Consider the following 27,012-nt stretch of genomic DNA (forward strand, 5'->3'; position numbering starts at 1 on the left):
GAAAATTCACCCATTGTGAATGTACATTTTTATGCATTTTGACAAATGACTTGTGACTACCACCGTAACCCAAATTCAGAATATTTGTAGTTTTCCCTTTTCCAGAATATTTTATAAATACAGTCGTACTATGTAGCCTTTTGTGCCTTGTCTTATTTCACTGGATATGCTTTTGAGGCGCGTTCATATTTTTGCTGTACCAGAAGTTACTTCCTTTGCGTCACTGAGTAGTATCCCGTTGTATGGAGGTCTGCAGTAGGGTTTGTTTACCTGTGCACTGGGTGATACACATTTCCGTTTCCAGGTTTGTGATTACGAGTAAAGCTGCTATGAATTTGCATGCAGGTACTTGTATGGGGACATACGTTTTTGTTTCTCTTGGGTAGGTCCCTAGGAGTGAGGTCATAAGGAAAATACAAGTTTAATTTGGTAAGACACTGTCCAAGGTAGAGGTTGCCCCATTTTGCAGCAGTGTGTAATGAGAGTCCCGGTTGCTCTGCACCTGTGTCACTTCTTGTTAAATCATTAGATAGATTAAAAACATGTTTTTTTAGCTATTCTCATAGTATGTTGGTATCTCCTTGTGGTTTTAATTTGCACTTCTCTCGTGGCTAGACAATATAGAATATCTTTTTCCGTAACAATATTATTTTGTTTAAATGTCCAAATGTGAACTCACAGTGCTTCGTAGGAGACCGTTTTGGCCACTTCTTTTATTTTTGTAAATAAAATTTTTACAATTTTGTAAATAAATTTAAAATTTTTAAATTTTGTAAATAAATTTTATTTTGTAAAAGCAAATCCATTCACATTTGCTTTTGTACCCATAGATTAAAATATGTGCAAGAACTTTTTTATGGTGTTCATGTGAGAATACTAAGGAAAATTCTTCCCCACAAGGACTTGAGCAGACCTCGTATGTGTTATGCTGCAAGGGCGGGGCGGTGGGGGAGCGGTCTGGAAACAGAGAGTGGCCACTGTCATCTGAAGCCTCTTCTGCCTGCAGTTAAAGGTACCACCTTTTTGTCGAATCACTTCCTCCTGCTGCCTTCATTTCTCTTGAGCATACTGCTCGTCTCCTGACCCATTGGTCTCAAACCCTGGGTTATAATTTCATGGTCTCTTTCTCTGTCTGTAGCACATCACTCAGCAAGTCTGGGTGGACTCTGACTTTGTGGACCCTGTGGCCTCCTTCTTCTCAGATTCTTATTAACTTAAAAGACGCAGTCGTGACACTTTGTCTTCTCTCTTATCCATTCTACACATTGAATTTATGTGATCTTCATTCAACTTCTCTTTGAAGTTCTCAGCGGTTTGTAACTTTCTGAAACTCTAAAACCTAAAGTTGTTGGCACTCGTGGATGTCCGCTCTGTGTCTTCACAGTTTTTTCCAGCTCCCTTCTCCCTGTACTTCGTTGTTCAAAATCCTTTCCCTCCAGCCAGAATAGACTCCTTCCTGCTTCTGGTTTTTGGCTGCTTTCTGAAATATGCTTCCACATCTCCAGACACTGTGCATCTTCCAAGACCAGTTGAGTTTTGTTTTTTCCCCTCCTTGAAGTCTTCCAACCCAGGCCTTGAAGATTCATCCAAACTTACCTCACGTTTGTGTGCATTCCTTACTGGTATTTAATCACACACTGTCCTTTGTTTAAAACAACTGAGAACTGAGCTTTAGAGTACTGGAGCAAGGCCTCAGTCCCTTGCATTTACAAATGGGTGACAGATGGTGTGAGGGTACATGTATTGTCTGTGTGCTCTGAGCTGGACGTTGGCCCATTTCACAGCAATGCAAAGATGAATAAGAGGGTTAATGCCTTTGAGGAGCTTGGGGTCGATCGGAGAAGCACAACACCCCCACATAACGTTCAGCTGATGTGTCTGTAATTGTACACTCTGCAAGGAGATGTGGGGGCCAGTCCTCCTGACTCCCCCAGGGATGTCACTACGCTGCCTCATTTCTTCTGTTTTCCCTTTCTCATTGTACATAAAATAAAATTTTTACAATTTTGTAAATAAATAAATTTTGTTTATGTTTGCAAGAAAGAAGACTGACACCGTAAAGAAGAGGAAAAGTAAAAGGGGTAGATTATCATGTCCAGAATTCCTAAGAAGAAAATTTTCCTTTAAGATTTATGTTGTGTTTGGAACTTTCTGGCAACCCAACCAGAAGTGAAACATGATAGATGATGTGGTTGTTATTACCTGACAAAGACCCATCCCTTATTATTTCACCTTGTCCCTTGGCTTTGACTGCTGTCCTTACAGCTCTGTCATGGACCACCTCCTCTCATGTACGGCCTCTTGTGACCAGATTCCTAGTTGACGTCCTCACTCAAGATGTCTCAGGCGAACCAGTTCATATATTTGGGGGCTCCTGTGTTCGGCGCATAGACATTTATAATTGTTAGCTCTTCCTGATGAATAGACCCTGTGATTATTATATAATGCCCTTCTTCATCTCTTGTTACAGCCCTTAAAGTCTAGTTTGTCTGATATAAGTATGGCTACTCCAGCTTTCTTTTGGCTTCCAGTAGCGTGATAAATAGTTCTCCATCCCCTCACTCTCAATCTAAAGGTGTCCTCAGGTCTAAAATGAGTCTCTTGTAGACAGCAAATAGATGGGTCTTGTTTTTTTATCCATTCTGATACCCTTTGTCTTTTGGTTGGCGCATTTAATCCATTCACATTCAGTGTTATTATAGAAAGATACGGGTTTAGAGTCATTGTGATGTCTCTAGGTTTCATGCTTGTAGTGATGTCTCTGGTACTTTGTCTCACAGGATCCCCCTTAGGATCTCTTGTAGGGCTGGTTTAGTGGTGATGAATTCCTTCAGTTTTTGTTTGTTTGGGAAGACCTTTATCTCGCCTTCTTTTTTTTTTTTTTTTTCAATGTTTATTTATTTTTGGGACAGAGAGAGGCAGAGCATGAACAGGGGAGGGGCAGAAAGAGAGGGAGACACAGAATCAGAAACAGGCTCCAGGCTCTGAGCCATCAGCCCAGAGCCCGACGCGGGGCTCGAACTCACGGACCGCGAGATCGTGACCTGGCTGAAATCGGACGCTCAACCGACTGCGCCACCCAGGCGCCCCAATCTCTCCTTCTATTCTAAATGACAGACTTGCTGGATAAAGGATTCTCGGCTGCATATTTTTTCTGTTCATCACATTGAAGATCTCCTGCCATTCCTTTCTGGTCTGCCAAGTTTCAGTAGAGAGATCGGTCACGAGTCTTATAGGTCTCCCTTTATATGTTAGAGCACGTTTATCTCTAGCTGCTTTCAGAATTTTCTCTTTATCCTTGTATTTTGCCAGTTTCACTATGATACGTCATGCAGAAGATCGATTCGAGTTACATCTGAAGGGAGTTCTCTGTGCCTCTTGGACTTCAATGCCTTTTTCCTTCCCCAGATCAGGGAAGTTCTCAGCTATTATTTCTTCAAGTACACCTTCAGCACCTTTCCCTCTCTCTTCCTCCTCTGGAATACCAATTATGCATATATTATTTCTCTTTAGTGCATCACTTAGTTCTCTAATTTTCCCCTCATACTCCTGTGTTTTTTAATCTCTCTGTTTCTCAGCTTCTTTTTCCATAATTTTATCTTCTAGTTCACCTATTCTCTCCTCTGCCTCTTCAATCCGAGCCGTGGTTGTCTCCATTTTATTTTGCAACTCGTTGATAGCATTTTTTAGCTCCTCCTGGCTGTTCCTTAGTCCCTTGATCTCTGTAGCAAGAGATTCTCTGCTGTCCTTTATACTGTTTTCAAGCCCAGCGATTCATTTTATGACCATTATTCTAAATTCACTTTCTGTTATATTTAAATCATTTTTGATCAGTTCGTTAGCTGTTGTTATTTCCTGGACATTTTTCTGAGGGGAATTCTTCCGTTTCATCATTTTGGCTAGTCTCTGGAGTGGTGCGGGACTGCGGGGCACTTCCCCTGTTCTGTCTTGAATAACTCGCGTTGGTGGGCGGGGTCGCAGTCAGACCTGATGTCTGCCCCCAGCCCACCGCCAGGGCCACAGTCAGACTGGTGTGTGCCTTCTCTTCCCCTTTCCTAGGGGCGGGACTCACTGTGGGGTGGCGTGGCCGTCTGGGCTACTTGCACACTGCCAGGCTTGTGGTGCTGGGGGTCTGGTGTATTAGCCGGGGTGGATCGGCAAGGTGCACAGGGGTGGGAGGGGCAGGCTCAGCTTGCTTTTCCTTCAGAGATCTGCTTCGGGAGGGGCCCTGCAGCACCGGGAGGGAGTCAGACCCGCCGGAGGGATGGATCCGCACAAGCACAGCTTTGGGTGTTTGCGTGGTGCAAGCAAGTTCCCTGGCAGGAACCGGCTCCCTTTGGGATTTTGGCTGGGGGATGGGCGAGGGAGATGGCGCTGGCGAGCACCTTTGTTCCCCACCAAGCTGAGCTCTGTCGTCCGGGGCTCAACAACTCTCCCTCCCGTTGTCCTCCCGTTCTCCGAGCAGAGCTGTTAGCTTATAACCTTCCAGATGTCAAGTCCCGCTTGCTGTCGGAACACACTCCATCCGGCCCCTCGGCTTTTGCCAGCCAGACTCGGGGGCTCTGTTTGACCGGCGGGCCGCCCCTCCGCCCCAGCTCCCTCCCGCCTGTCCGTGGAGCGCGCACCGCCTCTCTGCCCTTCCTACCCTCTTCCATGGGCCTCTCCTCTGCGCTTGGCTCCGGAGACTCCGTTCTGCTAGTCTTGCGGTTTTCTGGGTTAGTTAGGCAGGTGTAGGTGGATTCTAAGTGATCAGCAGGACGCGTGGTGAGCCCAGCGTCCTCCTACGCCGCCATCTTCCCAGGATCCTCTCAGGCGAACCAGTTTAGAACAGAACTTTTGGCTTTCATTCTGCTTGTCTCTAGCCGGTCTTCCTGTGTTGACCCCCTCTCAGTAAATGGCACAAGTATCTGCTGCTAGCTAAAGTAAAAAGCTGGAAGTTACTCCTTAGTTCTCCGTTCCTCCCATCCCGATAACCCAGCCCGTCAACAAGTCCACTGCTCTCATTGAGGCCTCGGACTCGCCTTTTGTCTCATTTGGCACTTTGGCTCCTCAGAAGGTCCCCCTGATTCCATTCTTGCTTCTCTAAAATGTGTTCTTTTCACAGCAGCCAGGGTGATCTTTTAAAGAAATCAATCAAGTCATACCACTGTCCCTTAAACCCATCGGTGGCATCTCTTTGAAAGAAGAATAAGATCTAGAGTTGAAGCTATGGCTGACACTGTTCCTGTGTCCTCTGGCCCCCTCCTGTGTCACCCACCTCCTGCCACCCACCCACTAACCACACTGCAGCCACAGTGTCTCCACTTACTGCTGGCCTTCCTTCGGTTCTTTGTGGGCTGCTCAACTGGGGTGTTGCTTAACCCAGGACCCTTACATTTGTTGTGCCCTCTGCCATAAACGCTCTTCTAACATCGTCACTGAGCACTACTCAGTAGTAGTGAGCCTGCTGCATGTCAGGAACTTCTCGGCTTGGGGATAGCATGGTAAAGAGGACAGATGACAGTCCCTTTTCCTAACTGAACTTCCATTCTAGGTCTTTCCTTAGGCTTTTCTCCTGGCCAGCTCCTTCTCCTTCCCCAGGCCTTAGGCCATATGTCACCAGAGAGAGGACTTCCCTTTCCACCCCTCTTTGGAGGAAGACCTTCTCATCTTCCCTCCTCAGGAACCATAGCCCCTCTTCATTCCCTTCCTAGCACTTTAATAAAATTTGTTCAGTTAGGACCTTGTATCACCTGAATACTTAAAAAACATATCTGTTGTGTGTTGAGCAGATACTAAGTGCCAGGCACTAGGCTAAGTAAGCACTACACGTTCATTAGCATCTGATTCACATCACCCACAACCTGGGGTGGGAGGCCTTGTCGTCTGCATTAAGACAAGGAAAGGGGCTCAGAGAGGTTGTCTTCATCTCTAATCCAAGTCTCAGTTTCCTGTCCAGCACCCTTTTACTGTGTTAACATTGTTAATGATAGTAACTGTAGTAACACCATAATACCCAACATTTCTCTAAGTTACAGTGCACCAGGAGCCATGATAACCACTTTTCACGGATTATCTCCTATTCAAATTGCATTGATTCCTTAACTTGATAGTATAAAGATTAAAAACACTGGCTGGCATATTTCTTAGATCGACTCTCCCAAGCATCTGTGGTTCTCCTGTCCTTGGGCAGGGATTCAACAGTGTTCGCTTCAGGAGTCAGCCCTGTGACCGGCCAAGGGTGAGCACAGGTAGTTTATGGTAATGAGAAAAGCCAGACCACATTTTTCTGTGTGTTTGTGTTTAATTTCTTGTAGTTCTTCGCTTATTGGAGGAAGGAATTTTGTCTTCTGATTGTTTATATATATGTTTATGTTGTTAATAGTTCTTTTACACAGCAGGTGTCTGTAACGATTTACTAATTGAAGTTTGGCATTCTTTCTTTTTCAAATTCAGTGCAGACTTGGATAATATATATTAACTGTTTCATTTATAATGAGTTTCTTTTAGAAGTATGTCCACCACTATAGCATACGGGTTTACTCTTACTGAGCTTTAGGTCAACAATAAGCATATTTTGGAAGGATATGATAAAATTCCCTGTAAGAATGTCACATTTTTTGTATTAACTGAGTATTTAACAGAAGTAGCAGTGTAGTTTAGAGGATTGTTTAAGAATGTGGTCTGGTCTAAACAAGCTTCTAGCCACAAGGTGTTACAAAGTTGCAAAGCACTAACTAGAAGAAATGCAAGCTTTAAGTTCAGATGCAACTGTTGAAGTAAAATGAAAATAAAATAATTTTGGTTATGTAAGACTGTGACACCATGCTGATGATTTTGGAAGCTGAAATCTTAGCTTTGTATTAGAAATCAGGTCAGGGGATTATTCTTTGAGTTATAAGTACAATGTATAAAGTCGTCACTTAGATTTTTGTTGTATACTTTGTTTTTAGAAGTTAGTACTTTAGAAAAACCTGGTTTTATTCAAATGGAAGAGTAAATAGCTTGTTTATTCTTGATTCTTATTTTGATAACACTTAAAATGTCTATCACCATATTCCAACCCACGACAAAATTCTACACCTTTTAACAATCTGAGTAATGGTTTAGGGGAGCCTGGGTGGCTCATTCGGTTAAGTGTACAACTTTGGCTGAGGTCATGATCTCACAGTTCGTGAGTTCGAGCCCCATGTCAGGTTCTGTGCTGACAGCTCAGAGCCTGGAGCCTGCTTCAGATTCTGTGTTTCCCTCTCTCTGTGCCCCTACCCCGCTCGGGCTCTGTCTCTGTCTCTGTCTCTCTCTCTCTCTCTCAAAAATAAACATTTAAAAAATTTTAAAAAATAGTAGTTTAGAAGATGCTCAGTGCTCATTGTCCTCATGTACACACTTTAATTTCTAGTGTCGTAATGGACATGTTTGGTCAAAACATAGATTGCTAATAAAGGCATGCTAAAGATTGAGAAGGGAAGGATAACAGATTTTGCTCTGTTTTACGTGTGTGTGTGTGTGTGTGTGAGAGAGAGAGAGAGAGAGATTTATATTAAATTAAATATATCAGTGTGGAAGAAAACACCTGAAAATAAGACCAAAGTATTTGTTGTATGTCCAGACCACCAGTTGAGTCAGAATGTAAGCAGCTGATAAGGATTTTAGCAAAATCGCAGAATGAAGCAGGCATCTTTGAACAATTCAAAAACTACAAGAACATCTGAATTCTTAATTCGCATCCTGGAAGATAAGAGACACTTTGTGCAAAAAAAAAAAAAATCTTAGTGCCCTTTCATTCAATTTATGAAAGTAATAGGTGACATTTTCTTGTTTCTAGGGCCACTCAGGTAGAGAGAGAGAGAGAGAGATCCCGTAATATGGGAGTTAGGAAAATAAAAACTTCCTCCTACTTTCAGGTGGGATTCCGTTTGTAAGCAAAATGTTTTGTAAGTTGTTGTTTTGTGTGGTTTGGGCAAGGCAGAGAGTGAAAAAGAGATGTCCAGGAACACTAAGTAGGGTGGAGGACTGGCCTCTTTAGCAGGGGCCCTGAGACGGTAGCTGGCAAGGTCGTGGCTTCTGGAGCTCTGACTTCCTCCCCCAGCCCTCCTGTGACCTGGGCACCCAGCTGCCCATCCATGGTAGCTACAGCGAGAGGCCACAGTGATGACGACACCACGCAGTTCCGTTCCTGAAGGTCAGATTTAAACCTGCCTCATCAGTGCAACATCTTAGAGGGTAGGGGGTTAGGGTCCTTGGTCAAAAACAGTAAAAACCACGGCAGGATTCTTCCTTTGTCTTCTTTCTTTTTTACATTTATCTCCTCCCTGGGCAAGTTAGTGACTGTAAGGAGATAAAGAGAACCAGTCCCTTAGAAGATGACTATGTTGAGTCACGTTGCCTTTTTTGCTGAGACAAAGTGTGAGAAAAGAGGCGAGTTGACCATGCTTTAGTTTCATCAGATTATCAAACATAGTACTTTAAAAATGCCTAGGGTCATGCATCCGGCTTCTGTTAAGGTCCTGATCTTGCAGTTCTGTGAGCCCGAGCCCCACATGGAGCTTTGTGCTGACAGCTTGGAGCCTGGAGCCTGCTTCAGATTCTGTGTCTCCCTCTCTCTCTCTACCTGCCCTCTCTCCCTGCTCATGAGCTGTCTCTGTCTCTCATAAATAAACATTAAAAAAAAAATTTTTTTTTTAAATGCCTATAATGATTCCAGTTTCTTGGGAGTTTATATACCTTGCCAGTAGTTGACTTCAGAGGACCCATGTCTAGGTTCACATGAAGCCTCCTTTGAAAAATGAGAAAAAAGGAGGGAGCTTTGTTTTTGTTTTTTAAATTTGCTCTCTGGTTATTTGTGAGCATTTTTGGTGCTTGTTTAGTCTGTCTGGCTTCAGTACGCACTGGGATGGCGTTGCTGCTGCTCTGGTGTCTCTCTCGGTGGCTGTGCCCCGTTGATCAGAGCCCTGCGTCCAGCTGACCCTAAACAGAACCTTTGACCCACATAACAGCGCGCCGGAAAGCCTCATCCACCTCCGTCACTTGGGAGTCCTGGAGGTGGAAACTGTTCGCCATTCCCGCCCGGTCAATGTGGTTCTCTGCTGGGCCGAGAATGAAAACTTGGGATTGTGATGTTTGGCCAGTTCTTGTCTTCCCCTGCTCTTTACACAGAGGTGAAGTTACCAAACACTAGGTTGTCGCTCTTCATCTAGGGAGCAGGCATTTGCCAGCCTTCTGTAAGGAACAGGGCAGGGCCTGTGGGGAAGGCAGTGAGGTCTCTCTCCTAGAGAGTTAGGGGTGAGATGAGACTGCTCATGAAGGTCAGTGAAAACAGTGACTCCTTACTGTGTATATTTTTCTGGTGCTGTTGAGGAAGGAGGCTTGCCAGTATATTTGTTTCCAGCTACATAGGGCTTAGCAGTGCAGTCCCTCCGTTCTTTCATTTCACCCATAAAAATCTTTCAAAAATATTGTTCCTTAAATATAGTAAGCCAGGTGTGCGTTTGCAGGCAGAATTATTAAAAATAATCATACCTGTTTTTGTTGACTCCCAGTCAATATCACGAGCATGAGTTACCATAATTTGTTTTATTTTAACTGTTACTCAGTGATATGTCTAGATACTGTTAACAGAACAGGACCCCTTTTCCCTACCCAAAACTGACAAGACATCCAGAGCCAGAAAACTCCGAGAGCACCCAATCAGAAGAAATACCTCTCTAGTAAAACTTAGCCACATTTACCCCAAATTAATACTTTTTAACTATAAAACCTCAATATTAATAAGCAACTCAGCATTTGAGCCCATCTTGATTTTGCTCAAGAATAATAAATGAGTTATTTATTACCTTTAGTTACCACCACAGTCATTCATTAAAGACTTCGTTACAAATTCTTTGTATCTTCACCACCTTAACTTGTCTAGAAGTCAAGTATCTCAGTATCCCAACGAACCAAATACAGTTTCACCAAAAACGAGTTTACATACCAGCCCACACAAAGTTGGTGCTTTGACACATCTGTGAATGGTTTCCATGCAGCCGCCATTATAGCTATAATTAGCCTGTGTATTATAAATGATTCCTAATCATCAGTTAGGTACATCCACCTTCAGTTAGGAAAACTACTGTAGCCATTTGATGATGTTGCCAGAGCCATAGTATGGCAGAAGTGAGAGCTTGACTGTGGTCTCAATTGTATTTAGTAATGTTTTCGGTTTAAAACTTTGCTTTGGAGATCTCTTTTGAAGACATGTTGGTATATGACTACTTACAGAGAGATGATTCATTTAATTGGATAATAACAGGGTGCCTGGGTGGCTCAGTCGGTTGAGCATCCGACTTCGGCTCAGGTCATGATCTCCCAGTTTGTGGGTTTGAGCCCCGCATCAGGCTCTGTGCTGACAGCTCAGAGCCTGGAGCCTGCTTCAAATTCTGTGTCTCCTTCTCTCTCTCTGACCCTCCCCCGCTCATGCTCTGTCTCTCAAAAATAAATAAATGTTAAAAAAATTTTAATTGGATAATAACATTTTGAGCAGCTGTTGCTTTGTTTTTTAAAGTGTATGTTCCGGGGCGCCTGGGTGGCGCAGTCGGTTAAGCGTCCGACTTCAGCCAGGTCACGATCTCGCGGTCCGTGAGTTCGAGCCCCGCGTCGGGCTCTGGGCTGATGGCTCAGAGCCTGGAGCCTGTTTCCGATTCTGTGTCTCCCTCTCTCTCTGCCCCTCCCCCGTTCATGCTCTGTCTCTCTCTGTCCCAAAAAAAAAATAAATAAACGTTGGAAAAAAAAAAAAATAAAGTGTATGTTCCACAGTGGCCCTATCAGCTACAGTCTGGAGAGCGTTAGCGCATCTCTACTGTCTCCACAACATTCTGGTGGTGGACTCACAACACTAAGGCCTGCACAGAGGATTGTCTTTTGTTTCGTCTAAATAAATTGTCACCTGAGGTTATTAATGTGGACTCAAGGAGATGCTCCTGTACGCGTGCCTATCCTTGTACCCCCAAAAGCATTGGTAAAGTTTCATACGCCTGCAGTACTGGAAGCTGCGTAACTACTTTTGAGTATGATAGCTGAGGTCCCAAACTGGGAGTTTTCCTGCACTAAAGCCAGAACACTTTTTTTCGATTTGTTACTCATTTATAGGACAATAGTGTACATTCGGGTGGGTCTTTTGAAGTGAAAAACAAAGCCTTCTCTTCATGTTTCATACTATTATGCTCTAATAGAAAACCCCTGACCCAGGCCTGCCCTCCTAGCCGTTTAATAGCACTGAACTTGGTGTTTGCTTTCTATCCTTTGAATGAATACTCAGGCTAGTAGCTGTTACTCTGGGGTTAGTGGCGGGCGGGGGTGGGAGGGTGGGGGGTGGGGAATGCTTGGGAAAGCCAAATTACGTCATGCTGCTCTTCCTCTCATAGGCCTTCAGCCGTGAGTGAAGAATTGCTTGGGAAAGTAAGACGACCTACTTGTTTTCTTGTGCTACCAATAGGTATTCAGGATTCCTCGTGATATCCTAATGGATGATAGAAATAATGTTAATTTTAAAAAAGCTCATGTTAGGGGCGCCTGGGTGGCTCAGTCGGTTAAGCCTCTGATTTCAGCTCAGGTCATGATTTCACAGTTAGTGAGTTCGAGCCCTGCATCAGGCTCTGTGGTGACAGCTCAGAGCCTGGATCCTGCTTCGGATTCTGTCTCCCTCTCTCTCTGCTCCTCCTCTGCTCGTGCTCACTCTCTCTCTCTTTCTTTCTCTCCCTCTCTCTCTCTCTCTCTCTCCCCTTCAAAAATAAAAAAATAAAATAATAAAAAATAAAAAAGCTCATGTTAAAAATTGCATATCTTTATAAACAGTATGAATGATGAAATTCGAAGTCTGTATGTGAGTAGTATTGTACCTACTTTAATCTCCTGTATTTCGTTGTACTATAGTCATTTAAGATGTCAACATTAGGGGAAGCTGGGTGAACGGTATATGGGAACCATATTATTTTTGCAACTTTTCTGTAAGCGTAAAATTTCTTCGAAGTGAAGTATCTAAGCTCTTGGAAATATTTTGTAATCAAGCTATGTTATGGAAACTTAATAAAAGTTATAGACACTAAGCTGTGAACCAGACTCCAGGCAGCTGTGAGGATAATAGTGAGCAAAGGAGATGTTTTGCTCTTATGTAGAATCTTGTAGTTCTGCCATGAACATGCCTACTTGTTGTCACTTACCTTCCTAATCAGGAAACAACCATGTAAGCAACATGAAGAGTAATTTCTGCCTGTCTCATTACTTCCACTTGAAATTTCTCATTGACCTGAAATGGTAACAAATATGCATGGGTTCTTCTGAAAATTTCAGTTTTTATTTGAAAAAGAAACAGGACATTGAATTGGGATAAATGAACCAATATTAGGTAAAGGATGCCGTCTGCTTTTTTAGTTTTACTTATTTTCGTTCGCATCCTCTATCATAGGAGTTGAGATTCCCAATACTATGGTTTTTCACATTTGGGCTCACTTTCTGCCCTCATCCCTACACTCACTAGTCATTTATCTGCCTGCACAGTAACCATTAGACCTCCACGGAGGTGGAAGTACTTAGGTTGAAAAATTATGGCAATTTAAATGTTTTGGTGTTCAGATACGTCCTTAAAAAAAATCCTCCATTACAAACCCACGTTATTTGAACAACTTGTACAGACATCACAATATTTTAATAACTTACATATTGTAATGTAGCTGTATTAGAAGGTGAGCTGTGTATGGTAGTGAGGAATCTTACAATGATGCATATATATTATCTTGTCTACAAGACACATGGCTTTGCGGGGAGCCACCAACCAGCTTCAGCTGTCTTGCTTACTGTCTCTCTGACCTTTGGCCAATTCCTTACAGTGATTTAGCACCGCCCCCGTACCTGTGTTTGCAGATCATAACATTTTCTAAAACTAAATAAGAAATATAAAATCTTTAGCATAGCTCCTGGAACAAGCTAGGTGCTCAGCAAGTGGCAACTACTCTTGTCACCAGTAATCATTCCTACTGTTGCCTGCACTGTGTTTTTATTCCATTTTCCAGTCTACTCAAATTACTGAGAAGTCACTAGCAATAATATTTACGTTTCCACTGACTAACCTTTCCCGTCTTCCCAGCCAGTTTTTTGTGGATCTCAACCTTGTCGTCCCTGCACATTGATGAACAAATTTGTCATTTCACAGTACTTTGGTAACTCATATGCAGTACTTTCTACCAGTCAGGTTTTTGTTGTTACTAGTGGTGGTGGTGCTTAGGAATTTTAAAGGAGTTCCCAAGTGAAACATTTGTACATAAATTGATCTTTTTAGCTTGGTCTCAATATTTTCCAAAGTTTTGTTGTTGTTTTTTTTTTCTTTTGAGACAATTCCTCATGAAAAAAAAAATGCACTCCTCTTATGTAAAGCAAGTTGTTTTGGGCAGTGACAGAGTTTGTTCATTCGCTTGGGTATTTGAATAGCATTCCGGAAAAAATTATGGTCTGTATGTGGAAGTAAGGTGTCTTACAAATACCCTTCTGTTGTCCAGACAGCTCTAACTTGCAGGTTCAAGGCCTCTTCTTTCTATTCTGTACCAGAATGTCTCACCCGTTCCAGTTCTGCTGTTGTCTGTTTGAACGTTGGCTAGTTACTTAACTTCTCTGAGCCTCAACTTCCTTGTCTGTAAAATGAGGATAAAAAGGCACATCCCTCAGAAGAGTTAGAGGTAACGAGAGTTCATGTATGTAAAGTTCTCAGTGCGTGGAGCGTAAACAAGTTCCATGCAAGTGTTTGTAATTGTTCTTTCTGTCCTGTTCCGTGTCTGCCACTGAAACTTCTCACTGGATTCTAAACCCTCTGGTTCTAGAGATTTTTTTTTTTTTTTTTTCAAATACAAAATGATTTCTTTATATGTTCTTAGACTAAATTATTCTGGCCAGGTGATAATGGAAAGTTATGCTTATCTGTGGAGATTCTATTTTTAAATTGTGTCTTCAGCCATCTGAGTCTATTTTGGGCAAGTGCCCCCCCCCCCCCCCCCCCGCTGCTGCCCCAACACAATTTTTTTCCTCCTAGATTAGAGCAGACAATTCTGTGAAGCCTTCTCCATCACCTGCCTTCTCTCTCTTACAACCCTTTTCTGCCCACACTGTGCCCCTGTCAAATATTAGACCTAGGGACCGCTCTTCTGTTTTCCTTTGAAAAAAGTGCCTGATAGCCAGTTGCTACTCCGTAAATGTTGAATTTATGAATTACATAACATTTTTGGTTTTTTTCCTTCTTCTGTATGACCTGTAATTCACATCTTATTATTTGTCCTTTATTATTGGTTATAAAGTCAGCATTATTTGTGTATTTTCGGTTTGTTTTGAGTAAACTTCTGCTCTTTGGAGCTCTTGAAGATACCAGTAGATTAATTGAGGATGACCTTCAGTCATCACTAAAGTCCAGTTTATGTTTAATTTTCCTGTTCTAAAAAGTCAGCAAATTAAATCATGGTGTTAAAACTGGCTTTTGCCTGATAAAATGCTCATTCTTCCACCTCTAAAGTAAAAAGAGGGGTGCCTGGGTGGCGTAGTCGGTTAAGCGTCCGACTTCAGCCAGGTCACGATCTCGCTGTCCGTGAGTTCGAGCCCCGCGTCGGGCTCTGGGCTGATGGCTCAGAGCCTGGAGCCTGTTTCTGATTCTGTGTCTCCCTCTCTCTCTGCCCCTCCCCCGTTCATGCTCTGTCTCTCTCTGTCCCAAAAAAAATAAATAAGCGTTGAAAAAAAAAATAAAGTAAAAAGATAATAGGGGCGCCTGGCTGGCTCATTCGGTTAAGCGTCTGACTTCGGCTCAGGTCATGATCTCGCAGTTCGTGAGGTCGACTCCTGTGTCGGGCTGTGCTCTGACAGCTCAGAGCCTGGAGCCTGCTTTGGATTCTGTTGTCTCTCTCTCTCTCTGCCCCTCCCCTGCTCACGGTCTGTCTCTGTCTCAAAAATAAGTAAACATTAAAAATTAAAAAAAAAAAAATATAATCTTTTTTTGTTTCTTCTGCTGCCACCAGTGCTTGTATGAATTATGGAGAAAATAATGCTTTCCACAGAAGCACAGATATTCACAAACATTAAAGCATTTACTGGAAAAGTACCAAGTATTACACTCAGTGGCAAGGCTATCTTCAGAAAGCTACGTGTGATAAAATATTTTTTAGCGTCTCTGTTTCCATGAGAAGTTTACAAAAATCTCTTTGGCAGCTGTGCCCTTAGGCTAGTGAATTTAATAAATACACTTTTTAAGTAATCATTCTCATTAAGCGGAAGGAAATGTTGGGAGCCCTCCGATACCACACATTGTTATATATTTAATTAAGTAATATGCATACTTGAGCATGTGACTTAAGAAAAGTTGTTACCTGATTTCAGACTATATTACAAAGCTATAATAATTAAAACAGCAAGGTATTGGTATAAAACCTGTGTGTGTGTGTGTGTGTAATTTATGACAAAGAAGGCAAGAATATACAATGGGGCAAGGACAGTGTCTTCAATAAATGGTGCTGGGAAAACTGGTTAGCCACATGCACAAGAATGAAACTGGACCACTTTCTTAAATCATACACAAAAATGAACTCAAAATGGATTAAGGACTTGAACATAAGGCCTGAAACCATAAGACTCCTAGAAGAAAATGTAAGCTCCTTTAACATAGATCTTAGCAGTGGTTTTTTGAATCTGACCCCAAAAGCAAAAGCAATAAAGGCAAATGTAAACAAGCGGGATTACATCAAACTAAAAAGATTCTGCAAGCAGAGGACATAGGCAACCTACTGAATAGGAGAAATTATTTGCAAATCATATCTGTTAAGGGGCTAGTATCAAAATACATAAATAATTCATAAAGCTCAACAGCAAACAAACCATTTGATTTAAAAATGGGTGAAAGATCTGAATAGACATTTTTCCAAAGAAGACATACATGACCAACAGGTACATGAAAAGGTGTTCAGCATCACTAATACTAATCTTCATGCAAATGAAAGAACCACAATGAGATATCACCTTACACCTGTCAGAGTGGCTGTCATCAAAAAGATAAGAAATAACAAGTGTTGGCAAGGATGTGGAAAAAAGGGAGCCCTTGTGCACTGTTGCTGGGAACGTAAATTGGTGCAGCTCCTGTAGAAAACTGTATGGAGAGGTCTCAAAAAATTAAAAATAGAACTGCCATGTCATCCAGCAATCCCACTTCTGGGTACTTACGTTAAGGAAGTAAAAACACCAACTTGAAAAGATATCTACATCCCTGTGTTCAGTGCAGCATTGTGTATTGTAGTAAAGATAGGAAACACTCTAAGCATCCATTGACAGGTGAATGGATAAAGAAATTAGGATATACATACACACAAGGGAGTATCACTCAGCCATCCAGAAGTATGAAATCTTGCCATTTGTGACAACATGTATGGACCTTCAGGGAAGTATGCTAAGTGAAATAAATACGAGAAAGACAAATACTGCATGATCTGTCTCTCTCTTTTTAATGTTTATTTTTGAGAGAGAGAGAGAGAGAGAGAGAGAGCGAGCGAGCAGGGGAGGGGCAGAGAGAGAGGGAGAGACAGAATCTGAAGCAGGCTCCAGGCCCTGAGCTGTCCACAGAGACCCCAACGTGGGGCTTGAATTCACGAACTGCAAGATCATGACCTCAGCCAAAGTCAGATGCATAAGTGACTGAGCCACCCAGGCATCCTTGTATGTATGATCTCTTTCATGTGGAGTCCAAAAAACATATATATATATTCATAGGTACAGTGAACGGCTGGATGGTTGGTAGGGGTGGGGGATTACTGAATGAAAGGGATCCAGAGCATAAAAGAAAAAGAGCATAAATCACACATAAAAATTGTTGAAATTGACCAAATAGGGCTATATATGTCTTTATTTATTTATTTGGCATCTTCCCCATTTCTGTAGCAGCCTTCTCAATATTCTAGATATAACATCACTGTGGAAATATGGAGAGTAGGAAATTAGTACCAACTTTGGTGTTTTTCTTTCAATTGTGATATATTTGATTGTCTCTAAAAATGTCATGCCACCATCACTTGGTCATTTATATTATTCTAATTATTTTAATAAATATATTCAAGAAATCTTTTTTCTAATATTTGTCATCATTACTGAATTGCATACCAGTAGGTTAGAGGTCCTACCCAGTGAGACAAGGCAAGAAAAAGAAATAGAAGGCACTAATCCATACTGGGAAGAAGAAGTGAAATTATGTTTATTCATAGATGATATAATAATGGATATAGAAAATTTGAGGAAATCTAGAGAGAAGCTATTAGAATGGATAAATTTAGCAAGGTGGCAGTATACAAACAAAATCACTACATAAAAATCAATTATATTTCTACATGTTAGCAATCAGAAGCTGAAGTTCCTAAGGCAGTACCATTTATAAGAGTGTCAAAATATGAAATACTTATGGATACTTGGGGATAAACCTCAAAATATAAGTCCAAAACATATATACTGAAAATTATAAAAACACTTTTGAGAGAAAATAATGGAGACCTAAGTAAATGGAGAGATATACCATAAATATTTATGGGTCAGAAACTCACTTTTACCAATACCTCCATTCTCCAAAATGATCTGTATATTTAATGCAATTCAGGTCCAAATCTCAGCAGACTGTTTTGTAGAAATTGGTAAGCTGATTCTCAAATTCATATGGAAATGTAAAGAACCTGGAATAATAAGAACAATACTGGAGAGTATTCCATGATCTCAAGATTTACTGAACACCTGTAGTAGTAAAGGTAGTATCCAGTTGGTGTTAAAATAGATCTATAGATTGGAGCAGAATACAGTCTAGAAGTAGACTCACACATAAATGGACAACAGATTTTTGAAAAAAGTGGGAAATTAGTTAATTGGAGAAAGGATAGTCTTCTTATGGAACAATTAAATACTCATAGGTTAAAAACATAACAAAGGAACCTCAATCCTTACCTTGCAGCATACATAAAAACTAACTCAAAATGAATGGTAGATCTAAACGTAAAACCTAAAGACCAAACGTTTCTAGGAGAAAACATAGGTGAAGTATCTTTGTGGCCTGAGTTAGACAAAGATTTCTTATATGTGTCACCAAAGCGTGATCTAGGTCTAGGAGAAAATATTTGCAAATGACTTTTATCTGGAATGTATAAAGAACTCTCAAAACTCAGTAATTAAAAAACCCAGACAATTCACTGAAAATGTGCAAAACATTTGAACAGACACTTCACGGAAGGAGATTGAGGGGTGGCATAAATGTACATGAAAAGAAGCTCAACATCATTAGTCATTGGGAAAATATGAATTAAGACTACAGTGACATACTTCTACACACCTATTAGAATGGTTAAAATTTTAAAGTACCAGTAATACTGTGGGTAAGGATGTGGAGAAATTGGAACTGGTCAGAATGTAAAATGGTACAAGCAACTTGGAAAGTGATTTTGTAGTTTCTTAGCATGTTAAACGTACTCTTAGAATGAGATCCAGCTATTGTACCCCTAAGTATTTCCCCAGGAGAAATGAAGGCATGTGTCTGTATAGAGCCATACATATAAAGGTATGGCTTTTATTTTAGCCATCATAATGGCTGTCTTTATAATAGGTAACAGTTGCAAAAATCCCAAATGTGCTTCAGTAAGCAGAAACCTATTGTAGCTATATAATGCAATATTATTTAGGAGTTAAACGGGAACGAAGTATTGACGTACACAATAACATGGATGAATCTTACAAAAATTCTGAAGATAAGAATCCAGGTTAAAAAAAAAAATGAATGTCCAATTACCTTTACATAAAATTCTAGAAAAAGCAAACTAATCTAGAACGACATCACATTGTGTAGGGGGGTGGCGAGGAAAGTCAGGAAAGAGGAATGGCAGAGAAAGCTTTTGGGGGTGATGGACATACTATCTATGGCAGTGTGTGTGTGCGCGCACGTGCGTGTCAGAGAAAGAAAACAAGTTGCATACTGTAAATATGTGTAGCTTGTTGGATACCTACTTAAAACTCAGTAAAGTAAAACAAAAGCCAAAAGAAAGAACAGAATGCAGGCTGTGCTGTTAGAAAGCCTAAGTAAAAGGCGGGTAGTAAGTAACAGGGCCCAACTGTTAAGGTTGTTGTGAGGAGTATTAACACATGTTCAGAGACGAGACCAGTGCCTGATTCATCCGATGTGTGTTCTCCATCCGATGTGACTGCATCTTGTCTCTACTGGATCATCAGCTCTTGGTGAGCAAGGCACCATGTCTCTGCCATCATTTGGCCTAGTTTGAAACTTGGAATGAGTGTTTATTTGTATAATCTTCAATTTATTTCATGAAAAGTGCAAAAAATGTTTTGATGAATTTAAAATCCCTGCATAAGTAACAGAATTCACATCCTTCAGACATGGGCAATATGGATAAAGACTGAGAAAAAAACCCGGAGGAATATGGCAGACAGACACTGCTGTGGACTCATTTGTGAATTATGTTATTTATATGTTTAGAATCAGAGGGGAAATATTTAAAATGTTACCTTGTCTTAGAGATCTAGCTTTATTTTTATTTGTACTCGTATACACAAATGTGTGTAGATCATGCACATTTCCTGAAAATTGTTTCCTTTGAGCACTCAAGTGTAGCTGTCACCCTTTTTCTTTGACTTTTTTTTTTTTAGAATGCAGTTAAGTCCTTGGGAAAATCGCTTATGTCATCAGTAAGGAATGTCACCAAAATAGCTTCTCACTTAAGTTCCCATCCCCAGAGCTAACCCACGGGAGGGTCCGATAAATTCAAATATTTAATAACTTGTCTTTTTCTTTCTCCTTAAACACAGGCCCTCTGGTCCTGGAGGCAGGATCACGTGGTGGATTGTTGGCAGTCAGCAGTCTGTGGAGCTTTTGCAGGTGCAAGGGATTATATTATACTGGGAAAGACCAAAGGGGGGAGAAAAATGTGAAAATATTAACTATGCAAAAACAACATTCTTTAGAAATTCCAGATTGTTTAGATGAAGAGAGTTCCACTAGTTGTTTGAGAAAAGAGAGTGACTTCGGGGGTGGGGTGGAAACAAACCCTGCTAAAAAGGTGTCTGCTTGAAAGACAACCAATTTGTTTTTGACAAATTTTTCTTTCTCTTTTTATCTTTATTAAAGCCTTCACTCAGGCCCTTGGATTATCTCAAAGATGATTTATAAAGTCCTCTCTGGGAAGAGACTTGCCGTGGGTGCAGGGCTAAGTGTGCAGCTGTCTGCCTTGAGCAGTGCTTTGGGGGTTTCAGTGATTCCTGCAGAAGGCAATGATTCACGGTTCGTGTGACATGTTTGACAGCACCACAGATTAACTAGTGTCAGGAGGGCCGAGGCTGCTCAGCAAACTTACCGAAGGCTCAACTGCTCTGTGGAGAAAATACGGAGATCTAAACATCTGGCCATTTTCCAGGCATTAAACCAAGAGCAAAGTGACAGTGTGCAATAATAGTGTGTTATCCATCACTAAGTCATGTGCATTTTCCAGTGAGGGTGTAATGAGGACTCGGGTGCTTTACAAAATTGAAGAAGTGATAGGCTTAGCAGTCTTAAGAGAGAAGTGCATCTTGCTGTTGCATATAAAGGTGAATTAGAATTACGGTTGAAATAAAGCAAAGTGAGATGCACCAGAAAACGTAAACTGCTAGTTTTGATGTGTAGCCAGTAAAGAGATAAGTAGTTTTAGGATGTCAGCTTTATTAGGAAATGATTCTTTTGCCATTTGTGTAATGGTTGTTGGATTGGGTTTTGGTTGTGGTGATTAGGAAAACAGAAAGCATGTATTTCATAGGATTCTTTATTAATAATTGGACCCATTTGACGTGTAGAATTGATAATCAAAAATAAGAATCTTACCTCTAGACATGAAACCGCCTCAAATGGATTATGATGGGTAATTGTTTCCACATGACCCTTCGTCATTAGCTGTGTTAAATGACTAGGTGGTCTTGATTCACTTTCCGGAGGTCAAGAGTCTTTACTCCCCAGTCCTTAAGTGAAATGTGTGGGTTTTTTTTTTTTTACTCCCTCCAGGGGACAAAGTAAGCATTACGGAACTTTGGTCATCCTGGATAAGGAAGGGCACTTCTTATAAAACCTCCACGTGTTGAAGTAAGAAGGGTATATTCTCCGGTCCCATTTCCGAAGTAGCTCATTCAAAGATTTGCTTACAAATGCACTGTTTCTAGTAAGGAAATTTACATTCACTACAATGCCTTTTTCCAAATAATGCTTTGTAATGAGTGCTAAGCAGTTAGATTAGTCAGAAGCGGGGAGGGAAGAACTAGTTATCAGCCATCCGCTGTGCGGTAGGATCCTTTCGGCCGGGCCCTTTCAGTCTGGGGGCTCCCCGGCGGAGTGTGGTCCAGCAGTCCTGTGCTCCGGTGACTGATGGACGCTTCATTGTGAAGCAGGGAAGGGACTTGGCCGGAGCAACACACCTGTGTGGGCCAGCTTGCTGGACTTAAGAGAATTGTCAGGTCTCAGCTCTGCCCCCTGTTCCCTTCCTGTTACAGACGCGCCCCTCCCGGCCTTAGCGGGGGGATTACGGCAGGGCTAGGTGAGATCACGTGGGTATTAGTACTTGTGATCTATGACACCGAGCTGATGGATGAGAGGTATTATTTCTACTGCAGTAGAAACACCCAATACCCAGAAAATGAAAAGCTGTCATCACATCGATTCCTATTCACCACTGCATTGAGAGAATAATATGTTGATAGAGTTTCTATACATAATTATCTCTAATAGCATGTGGATTTAAAAACTCCTCCAATTCAGTTGCCTTATTTCTTCTGCTGAGGTTCTGTAAGTGAAGGAGTTTGTCAGGTTCTGCAAAAATCCACCGAGGGTAGATCCACGTGCGTTTCTTCCCAGAAGGTAAAATGAGTGTATTTTTGTTTATATCTCTTTTGTTTTGAAATTTCAGTTGGTGTGCTGTGACAGATACAGTTACTATTTTAAAAACTTTGTGAAAGATAAACATCATTTAAAAAGTACCGTAACTTGCGAAGAAGCGATCCCCCGTAGGAGTCTGTTGTGACAGGGTGCATTGCACACCACAGAGGAATGAATAACGCCTGGTCGCCCGGGGCCGCCCCTTGCAGGCCTGCGCGCTCAGACTCCCCAGCCTCCCCAGCCTCACGCGGCCACAAAGGCAGTGATGTGAGACTTGCCCGTAAGTCAGAAATTAGATTACTCCTCCTTGGGCACGTTTCTGGTTTTAAACTGGTTAAATCATCACGGATGAACCACTCTGGCCCATGTTTGGCGCTCCTCTGTGCCCGTGCTTGCTGTATAAACTACTTGGCACAAATATCCAAAAATGTCCCTTGAGATTGGAGGTGTTGATGGCTTGTCATGCCAGAAATTCCCTTGGCTTGTGGTCAGGGGTTAAACGAGGGGAAAAAAAAGGACTTTGCCAACTTCCTCCCTTCAAGTTAACTTCTAAACATACAGCCATAATTCAGTCTAACTAATTATGACATTTGCTACTCTAGTGATACGTGCTTTGATAATCTAGTGTTCTTTGGTCAGTTTCTCATAATTAACATCTACTTACATTTTCTAAGAGAGAAGGAGTGAGACTGAAAGACAGGGTCGGAGGGAAGGAAAGAGAGAGCTTCCCATGGCTTGAAATCCCAGAATAGGGTGAAGGATTTGTCTGGGTGAGACATGGGAAGGCATGACGCCAGCTTTAAACAGAAACACCCTTCTGTTGTTGTCGAAGCCCTCTGTGTCTGGCCACTTGTTTGGAGAGCATATGCAAAGGAGGTGCGTGGACGTGCTGTTCTTGCTGTGAGCCTCATCAGGAGATGGGAGGCCGGCTGGGAAGGGACAGCGCATGGCGGCCCTGCGCAGTCCTGTCCCCACCACCGCTTTCACAGCTTGTTGTGAGGAAGGTGGCCCCTTTGTCCAGAGTGCTAAAGAATCTGCAGTTGTTCAAGGACACATGACATGTCATTTCACTGTAAACGTCCCGTTTCCCCCGAACCTGATGCCTGAAAGCAGTTAGCCCGACATCCTGTGAAAGTCTAACTCTAGTGGAGCCCGTAGAAAATGGTTTCATGCGTGATGTGCTGCACCAAGTAATTATTTCCTGTCTAATACGTTAGCGTGTTCCTTGTATTTATTACCAGCAGTTTACAGTTCCCTTAAGTAAAATGTAGAAAATAACTACATTTTAACTAAAAGCATAGGTCCCCAGTGCCCTCCCTGTTGTGACCCGTCATTCCATTACGCGATCTTCACAGGGCCTTCTTTGCAGCCTCATAAGAAATATTGTGAGGGCTGTGTATCACAGCAGTCGTTGACATTTGAAGACATTAAAATTGGTTTCTTAATAATTTGCATAAAATATAGCTACCATCATGGCTGTAAAATTAGAACCCGTTTAAGCATATTGTCGGTTTTTGTCTTTGACTTCTCTTCGTATTACGTGTATCAAGCAGCAGTCTCTGAGAATATGTCACCAAGCACCCAAACTCGAGGGGCAGGGACCTTCTCACAGCCAAGATAAGCTTAACACACAGTACCTGCATATACTAGAAGGCAAGGAGTTTTCAGCGTAAGTGACTCAGGAGAGCTTGAGTCGTCAGACGGGGCGGGCGAGGTCCTTGCCAACTTTTAGGTCTTTGAAGTTGGTTTAGGAAACTTTGTGAACATTTTCAAATAGGATAATGGTGTATGCACTTCAGAGTTTTAACACTCGGATGCGATTTAGTGTCTTACCACACATGAGACTGATTACTAGTGAAAGAGCCCTACTTGTGGAGCTGAGATGCACGTGACTCTGAGTCCCAGCTCCATACTACTGTGTGGCCCTGAGCAAGCTGTCTGTGAAATGGGATAGTAAGACCCACGCAAATGAAACAATTAGTGGCCATACCTAGTACAGGCCCAGCATGCCAGGTACAGAGTAAGCACAAATATTCGCTCCGAGCTTCCCCTCCCTCCTCTCTTTCAGAGGACGGGTTGGAATCTTGGGTTTATAAGACCCTTGTCCAGGGTACCCAGCAAGCGTTTGTGAGTGTCTGCTGTGTGTGTGTGGGGGGGGCTAGAGACATGAAGGAAAATCGCAGATTATCTCTTCCCATGCAGAAAAGACCCAGTTCCTAGCCAGTTCCTTTGAGCTCTGGTGTGCACCAGGCACTGTCCCAGACACTTCGCACAGACCCACGTAGTCCTAGATCCTGCTGCTGTCTACATCTTAGAGACGAGCAAACCGAGGCCACCACGCCCCCAGTGGCTGTGAGCTCACATTCTGGAGTCAGTAAAGTTCAGGTCTTAGCTCTACACTAAGTAAAACCTTCTGTGAGTTCTAGAACCTCTCTGAGCTTCAGTTTCCCCACCCATAGCGGGAGGTCGCAGTGACAGAAGTACCTGTCTCCTACGGTGCTTGACCTAGAGAGTAAGTGCAGTCCCTAAGGCCAGTCCGCTAGTAGAGTAGGGATTTAGTTTAAGGCTTGGTCTTTCTGACTCTGAAAGAGTCTTTCAGACTGGGCCCTGCTAACTCTTGCAGCCAGAGAGGGAAACGAAGTCGATTTGGGGTGGGGGGTTTGGACAGTACAGGTCGCCTGAAGTTTAATAAAGTACTACCTAAATTTCAGGCAGCTTTTCACTCTGGAAAAAAGTGTTTCACCTGTTTGTAACACAGAAGTGGCTACAGCAAAAGGGGACTCTAATATTCGTGTAATTGGTAATATTCAGTCCTCAGATATGTGTCCTTTGTGGATAATCACATACGGAACATAAAAGCACAAATGGATACGTCTTTGAAAAAGTCATTGTCCTAATACATGCTACCAAAGGGAGGAGGTTCCGTGAGGATCCTATTTCAGCAACATGTTTGGAAAGATATTTGGCACAGATCAAATGACCTTCACAATTGTCCCCATGCCCCAAAATTCAGAGGGGGAGGTGCTATTTCTGGAGCATCCTTCATGCATGTGCTCTGTTCATCTAGCTCACGCAAGCTGAATCTTTAGAAAACCCTTTTGTGTTTATTACTTCTGTCTCCTTAGGGCCTCTTCAGGTTTAAAATACATCTTTGTATTTCTCTTAATAAAATATCGATATCATCTACTGTGGTTTCTGTTTAAAAAAAAATCCTCCAATTCCTCTGTCCACAGATATGGATATTAAAATAATCAGTTTGGCAGTCATGGTATTCCGTGGAAGAGAAGGTGGGAAGGAAGCCGTAGGAGGATTGCCTGTTGAATCAGCACCGACTGACAGGATGCAGAAAGGGCTAGAAATGTCGTTACTCTGCTTGGCCCGTTATCTGAAGCCTGGAGATACAGAAAGCTTTACTCTTATAACTCACAAGAATTTAGCCATTAATACCGAGAGTCCCTACGGCAATCTGCATACCTCTGTTTGCCCATTTTGTCTGAGACCAGAAAAGATAGAGGCGTTTCGGAGTCCCATTAAACAAGAGTGTTCCGTAGAAGGTGGGGGCCCAGTGAGAAGCGCAGCGAGCGGCGAGCCTCTCATACTGACGGCGGGTGTGTGAACACAGGCACACAACCGTGTGCACACGTAGGTCTGCTGCTGCACCCACGAGCAAGGTGAATTACGGGGCCTTGTTTTTGTTTTTATCCCTGAGCGCGTAGAGCGTTCTCCTGTCACCTCTCTTACGTGTGGTTCAGCGTCAATGCCAAAGCAGTGGAGCGTGTGCAGTTTGCACGCGTGCATCCTCTTCTGGAATCAGTCAGGTGGACACAATGACAAGGAAGTGATTTGGGCAGAGCTTCGAGGGATTAGAAAGTACAAGTTCTGCCATCCACGTAACACAGTTAACAATACCTCCTTTGCGTGCCGGGTATTTTTATACACACAGGTGGATTTGCAGCTGTGGTCACCACGCCTCTGGATGTGGCAAAAACAAGGATCATGTTGGCAAAGGTGAGTGTAAAATGTAACGTAGACACAGCAGATGTTTGTGTGTATTAGCACCAGGGCTCACATGTATATAAGTGGCCAAGGGCAGGGTAATGCTGATCTAGAACAGCAGCCTTACGCTGCCCTGCCGAGGCACGAATGACTGACGTTGACGGCACAGTGTCCGTAGTCGTCACTATGACCGGTGTCGCCACAGCTTTTGACCTTTAGGAAAACATTCTCACTGATGTTCTGTGAGAAGCATCAGAGCTGGGCCTCTGCCTGGTAATACTGCTTTCCAGTGACCTCTATTTTTACGGGCAACAGACCTGAGGTTCCCAGAGTTGACTGGCTTCACGCCAATGCCGCAGGTAAGCTAGAGGCTCTGAACTCAGATGATGCTTGGCCTTAACCGTCTGAATCAGGACAGCTTCAGAATTGTTTGAAAAGTTTTCATTGAAAAGAAACATTGTTAGAAAGCAGTCTGGACCGAGGTTCATGGAATGCCATGCACATAACCTATCTGGGGCCAAACAATAGAAAAGAAAGAGGCACACATACCCTTAGGGAAAAGTGCAGCCATAAGGGCGGAAATCTAGTATGGAGGTTGACAAGGCCAAACCTGAGTATCGGTCCTGTTTTAAATTGAACTTGCTAGTACTCTTCGTTAAATGTGGTCATTAGCTGCTCCGATAAGTTCATAATTGGGCCACTTATACTGATACTCCCCTCTCTTCTCAGATCAGTTACTGTTGCTTTCTGTCTTTTTCCTGTCAAACAGTTGTTGGTGAGTTATCTAGATGAGGCCTGGCTCCAACCTAGAAATGCAGCTTCCTGTCAGTCAGTGCCTACCTGTGGGCTTGAGTGGAGGGGCTTCTGGTCTGGTGAGGTCCTGGGATCCTGATTGCAAAGAAGCTCCCCAGTCTACTTCAAACTGTCCTAGAAGACACTGGTTGGGGGCCAGGCATCTGAGGACGTCATTTGGGGGATTTCATACGATAATGGCCTGTTGTCCTGCCGTGCAGGTTGGTTCCAGCACCGCTAGTGGGAATGTGCTCTCTGCCCTGCACGGGGTCTGGCGGACACAGGGGCTGGCGGGGTAAGTGCAAGATGGAATG

At 42.6% G+C, this 27,012-nt stretch overlaps 1 protein-coding gene across 13 annotated transcripts in view; it reads left to right on the plus strand.

The window, feature by feature from the left end:
• SLC25A26 (solute carrier family 25 member 26) overlaps window positions 1-27,012 on the plus strand; it is a 138,036-nt gene that overhangs the window by 105,618 nt on the left and 5,406 nt on the right. For 6 of the 13 annotated variants that reach the window (XR_006715920.1, XM_045493469.1, XM_045493470.1 and 3 more), the window contains 4 exons: window positions 19,663-19,701; window positions 19,822-19,891; window positions 25,854-25,918; window positions 26,920-26,993. Coding sequence is in view for 10 of the 13 variants with exons in the window: in XM_045493469.1 (XP_045349425.1) it covers window positions 19,663-19,701; window positions 19,822-19,891; window positions 25,854-25,918; window positions 26,920-26,993 (248 nt within the window). In the remaining 3 variants the exon portion in view is untranslated. Of the gene's footprint in view, window positions 1-900; window positions 1,013-19,662; window positions 19,702-19,821; window positions 19,892-25,853; window positions 25,919-26,919; window positions 26,994-27,012 lie in introns of all 13 variants that reach the window. The other 7 variants (XR_006715921.1, XM_045493467.1, XM_045493464.1 and 4 more) reach the window with 3 other exon arrangements.

Source organism: Leopardus geoffroyi, chromosome A2, assembly GCF_018350155.1.
Source record: "Leopardus geoffroyi isolate Oge1 chromosome A2, O.geoffroyi_Oge1_pat1.0, whole genome shotgun sequence".
Taxonomy (NCBI): domain Eukaryota; kingdom Metazoa; phylum Chordata; class Mammalia; order Carnivora; family Felidae; genus Leopardus; species Leopardus geoffroyi.